Source organism: Eimeria maxima, genomic scaffold (assembly GCF_000499605.1).
Source record: "Eimeria maxima Weybridge genomic scaffold, Emw_scaff1542, whole genome shotgun sequence".
Taxonomy (NCBI): domain Eukaryota; phylum Apicomplexa; class Conoidasida; order Eucoccidiorida; family Eimeriidae; genus Eimeria; species Eimeria maxima.
In genome coordinates, this window is record NW_013564484.1 from 1547 (window position 1) to 6939 (window position 5393).

At 47.1% G+C, this 5393-nt stretch overlaps 1 protein-coding gene across 1 annotated transcript; it reads right to left on the reverse strand.

Moving 5' to 3' along the window:
• Positions 1-274: 274 nt before the first annotated feature.
• Positions 275-2280, reverse strand: EMWEY_00053610 (fructose-1,6-bisphosphatase, putative; the record flags this gene model as incomplete). The annotated part of the gene is made up of 7 exons (XM_013480041.1): positions 275-394; positions 578-691; positions 771-860; positions 1010-1170; positions 1388-1496; positions 1767-1920; positions 2183-2280. 7 exons carry the CDS (start codon positions 2278-2280, stop codon positions 275-277), a joined length of 846 nt encoding a protein of 281 aa, XP_013335495.1.
• Positions 2281-5393: the final 3113 nt, after the last annotated feature.

Consider the following 5393-nt stretch of genomic DNA (forward strand, 5'->3'; position numbering starts at 1 on the left):
CCATTCATGTATTCATCATGCATGCATGCATGAATGCATTAATATATATGTATATATATTCATAAACATTAATAAAAAAGAAAAAGAACTATTATTATATACCTTATATATTTATACCCTAATTTAGCATACATATACGTACATGAAACCCTAAACCCTTGAGGGTTTCTGCTCCGTGTTTCATCAGCAAGCAATAAACTAAACACTGCAGAAGCAGCAGACTCTGATGAAGGGTTTAGGGTTTAGGGTTTAGGGTTTACGGTGCTGTTGGGGTTTAGGGTTTGTGCCATTCACCTTTCTTCGTTGGTGGGTACATGTAGATGCCGCCTTGTAGTAAATTTCTATGGAAGTCAGACACTAAACTACCAATATAACGAAGAGAGAATGGCCCATTCTGCATGCAAACCCTAAACCCTAAACCCTAAACCCTAATCTGCGAAATGTTCTGTTAGAAGTGCACCTCTAAAGAGATAGAAGAACGGCTCTTTCCGTCCCTCTAAACCTTCGACTATTCACGTTCTAGGCTTAGACCACTAAACCCTAAACCCTAAACCCTAAACCCTGAATCTTGAATTACCGTTCCATTGTGAGCTTCTTCAATGAAGCTCTTTACTCCCTCGGGGAAGGCCTTGTAATTTCCTTCATTAACGCTGTAAATCTTCGCCGTCTCCTGCATACCCAATCCAGCATTCTCTCCCCAATAAGCCCTAAACCCTAAACCCTAAACACTCATCATATGCGGACTGTAGAAGAGGATGCAGTGTACTCACCGGGAAGTGCATGTTGGGGTGTGAAAGGAAGAACGTGCCGAGAGAAGGATCAAGAGTAAATCCATTTACACCCGATCCTGTCGTCATTACCTGCGTGTACACCTCAGAGAGAAGTAGGAGAATTCAGGTGTACGCACAGAGGCATCATCGACTGCAATAAGGACACAGCCAGCAACAACTGCAACAGCAGCAACGGCAGCAGCTGCAGCAGCAGCAGAATCTGTAGTAGTAGCACTCACCAACATGGTGCTTGATCCATATAAGACATAACCTGCTGCTAGCTGCTCCTTGCCTGGCTGCAGGAAATCTCTTCTTTCTACTGGCTGCCCAACAGGAGAGAGACGCTGAAAGATAGAGAAGATCGTCCCTACAGATACATTTACGTCGATGTTTGAGGACCCTTGTAGCGCATAAAGAAAAAACCCTAAATCCTAAACCCTAAACCCTAATATGTTGGTTATTATCCGCCGATCTCTTGGTCACAATGCTTACACCAGCAGCAAAACAGAGACACAGCAGCAGCACCATCCAGCACAACAGCAGCAACAAAGATATCAGCAATAGTGGCAACAGCAGCAGCAACACTAGGAGCAGCAGCAGCAGCAGCAAATGCATACCATCTAGGGGGTCCATCAGCAGCACAAGATGGCAATTTGGATTGACAGGAATGAATTCGTCGTCCTCCTCCGTGCAGATCCCACAAACAACTTCCCTGTTTACCAATGCCTGAGCTCAAACCCTAAACCCTAGTTTCTAAACCCTAATCCTAAACCCTAACCCCAAACCCGACAGTCTCAGCATCAAACCGAAACCGAGACCGAAACCCTAAACCCTAAACCCTAAACCCCAAAACAAGTCCCTTCTTAGCCGACGTAGTCCCCGTAAAGGTATGAGAGATGAAAAGCTTGGAAGAAGTTCCGCTAGAAGCCACATACAACGACAACAAAGCCCTAAACCCTAGACCCTAAACCCTAGTGTGTATGAAGGTTGGACTACCTGAATAAACTTCCGGTTGGCGAAAACATCCAACTTTTGCTGGTCTTCTCCCTGAATATTTTGATTTCCTGCTGCCCCCAATATGTCAACTAGCCCTGCCATATTAATTTCTCTGTTTACAACTTTTGCGGCCAACTTTATAGCAGTTAACAACCTGCGTATACACCCGAATAGGCAGTAAACGAACTGCTGAAGGAGCTGAGCAATTCATAGTGGTAGACACTTCAGTAGGGTTCAGATTTTGTGAAGGCTAAACCCTAAACCCTAAACCCTAGACCATAGGAAGCTTTTCAGGTCCTAGTGGTTTTGCTGTTCCTTGTCTCAGCGGTCCGTGTGCTGTGAAGCAGCTGTGTCTGCTGGTGCCAAGGATTTAGCTGACGACGTAGGAATTTTTTATTATGTCTTCTCCTTCTTACTTGTTCATTTCTGCCTCTGAGTCTTTCTTTCTGAGTTTGTCCTTATTTGCAATGATAAACTCCCCCAACTCGGGGATTGGAGCTGACGGGGGCTTCATCCTCGCGACTGGGGTTTAGGGTTTAGGGTTTACGGTGTAGGATTCAGGGTTTAGGAGACTGATAAACAAAGCATCCGAATTTGAGACTTAATAAAGCAAACAGCCCTTCAGAAAATAGGCTGAATGACGACACCGCTGCTGCCAGCGCGGAGCAGGAGAGCAAGCGGAGCAGAAGGAAATGATGAGTAATGGGGGTCCCGTGTGTATTCTTCAAGAATTTCCCCTAATACGTGTACAGGTTTGTGTTTATATACTTTGTGTAAAGGATATTTTAGTCAAGAAAAGCACAAATAACTCGGGGAAGCCTCTTTAAGCCGCCTTCTGCCACAGATGGGCAACCTATGGTATGATGGGTGGCTTCTTTCGAAGGATAGACGGACTACTGTATCCACGTGCTCCTGACAGGCATACATGTACCTTTTTTAACGAATAACTAACAGGAAAACAGTCAAATTCTAGTTTTATAAACACAAGTCTACGGCACTTTCAGGGAAAAAATCAGCTGACTGCTCAGATTTGCTGACGTTTCCAGGGCCGCTGGTCCCCTATGCCAGTTTCAGGGGTGCCTTCTCCATCCCCAATTGAAATTTGCCTTTATTTTACCACTGAATTCACTATTTTAATCTACACACCTCCATTTTTTCCTCGGTCTCCTTGCCATGTTCAAGTGCTATCCATGCCTTGCTCTGGTCTGCTACTAGTTTAGTTACGCAGCTCCAAGGGTGGATGGAGACTGGCAACTGTGGGGTAGGCAAACGTTTATAAATTGGCTACAACTTTGGAAGTGCATGCAGCACAGGGGGGGTTGGTTGTGGTTGCTTTCGGTGCTGCCTTGCAGCAGGGCTTGCACCATGTTGTGCTGCACACCACGAATGGAAGTGTGCCCTTGTCGTAGGAATCCCACGGCCTTGGGCCGATATGCCCACGACGCATGAAGAGTGTGGAGCACCCAGCCGCTTTTGGTTATTCCATAAGTATTTGGGTTCTGCTGTAGTCCACGGAAGTCCTCGGCTGGAATCGGGCGTTCGCGATTCGCTTGTTAGCAAGGCGGTCAAGGCGGGCAATGCAGGAGATGATAAAGGCCTCCGCATCTGGGCGGGGTGGCGTATACCACAAAGGAACAAGCGTAAATAGTCTACGCAAACCCCTTGTTAGAATTCAGCTCCTTTCTTCTTGTTCAACATCTGATGACGTACTGCTGTTCACCTCACCGCATTGAAACAGGCTCACTATCTGAAAGGTTCCTGCCAAAAAGATGTGTGTAGCTCGAAAACAACTAATGACGAATTGGTAGCACGCTCAGCACCTGAAAGCGAAGTAATCGAGAGAGCTGATGAACATTACGGACGCAAGCATACTTGTTTTAGGTGCTAGGGAACTAGCAATTGTGTCGACACGGGAATTCAAACGGATGCATCGCCTTCTGCTTAGCGGCCTAGCGTAATAACCGCAGAGGGGCAGCTTCCGGTGTCGGATGCCACTGTCCCTTCAGCGCACTTCCTAGGGAACTCATCCCGTTTTTCCACTTGATGAAAGTCTTTTGGAGAACATTTCGCCACCGGCTATCGGGTCCCCGGATCCGCAAGCCACCTATAACTGTGGCACAAACATCGAGTACGGTAATTCCCACCGATACGCAAATTTCACACCGAGAAGCCCCCATTAGGCCAGGATTCATTGCACGTTACGCTTCGAAGCTTGGAGCTATGGACGGAGAGCACTTTGCCGTACATTTAGGTGTAAATGAAGCCTTGCATCTGTGAATTAGTGCACTCTATTGACACAAGAAGGACGGCTTTTGGTTTGCGACGGTATAGCATTTGTACCGGCGGGAAACGAGCAGCCAATGGAACTAGCACCACAAGAGGTGGACGAACCTGGGGGCAAAGTCCATCCAACCAAGTGAACTGCAAAGGCACATTGTGGACGGGTTCCATTATTCATTTTTAGCTTTTTAGGATGTGCTCAATTCGATGTAGTCGTGCCGTTCGTCTGGGCGGGTGGTGACAGTATGCATACAATGATATGTAGCCCAATCCACAAGATATTGGCGCCTAGTGGGAAATATTACTGTTTTTGGGCAACTGAATTACGCAGAAGTAGCCATATGCAAGAGGCTAATGACACGGAGTGGGGGAGTGTGCGCATTGGGGAGGAGGCCTGCGCAGGTTCTGAAACGGCTGCCGTGTCATCCTTGATTCATGGCAGCTTAATATCGTGGCTAGTGACGACTGAATTAGGGCTTTGGTACTTTTCGCGAAGCTCGCTCAGGCGCTAAATGTTCTGGTGCACGCCTAGCAGGACCACTTCTCATGTCGATTACTCCAGTAGTACCTGGCCAGGGCTGAGTAGCGTGATTACACCCCGCTACAGCTCCCTCTCTAGTAGCGTAATTCCTCCATATAGCGTATTACAAAAAGGCGTGCTCAGATCTACCTACACTAATGCTGCTTCCCATAGCCCATGCAGAAAGCATGTGGCACTGCAATGGACTAATTACCACAGCAAAACTAGCAGCACCCGCGACAGCCTAAAACTGGCTGCCTTGAGCATGTAGAATGAACCCATTATAACAAAACCACAATGCTAAACTTGACGTTCTTAGCTCTTGCTCGAGGCGCTGTCTTGCGCTCAGTAGGGGGAACCTGCTCCCATTATTGCTTTTGCCAGGTGCAGCGAAGCCACGCATCGCTCCCCAAAATGATGCATGCAGGCGAGAACCGGAACTGCATAAAAGTATAACGTAGCCAAACCTGCTTGTAAATAAGGTTATGTGTGGAAACGGAGGAGAGTCATCAGTGTCACTCCTGCGTACTTCTGTTTGTCGTGACCGGCTCTTCCGCGATGTAACCAGCATATCGTAGGCGGACGGAGAGATAAGGAAGTTCAATCTCCCTCTCCTTCTAGTCATCCTACCTAAAGAATTTAATATTCCACTTTTACGAAGATATAGAGTTTTGGTAAGGACGTGCATCGTGAGTTGTAACCGTGAACTTCTTTTCCTCATGCGACGTGCTGGCAATGGTCACCTGCCATACTGCAGTTCAAGTGCAGACTTCGCAGGAGCACAGGATGCTGTATATTTTCAGTGCAGTGAACGGTAGCTCGAGAAG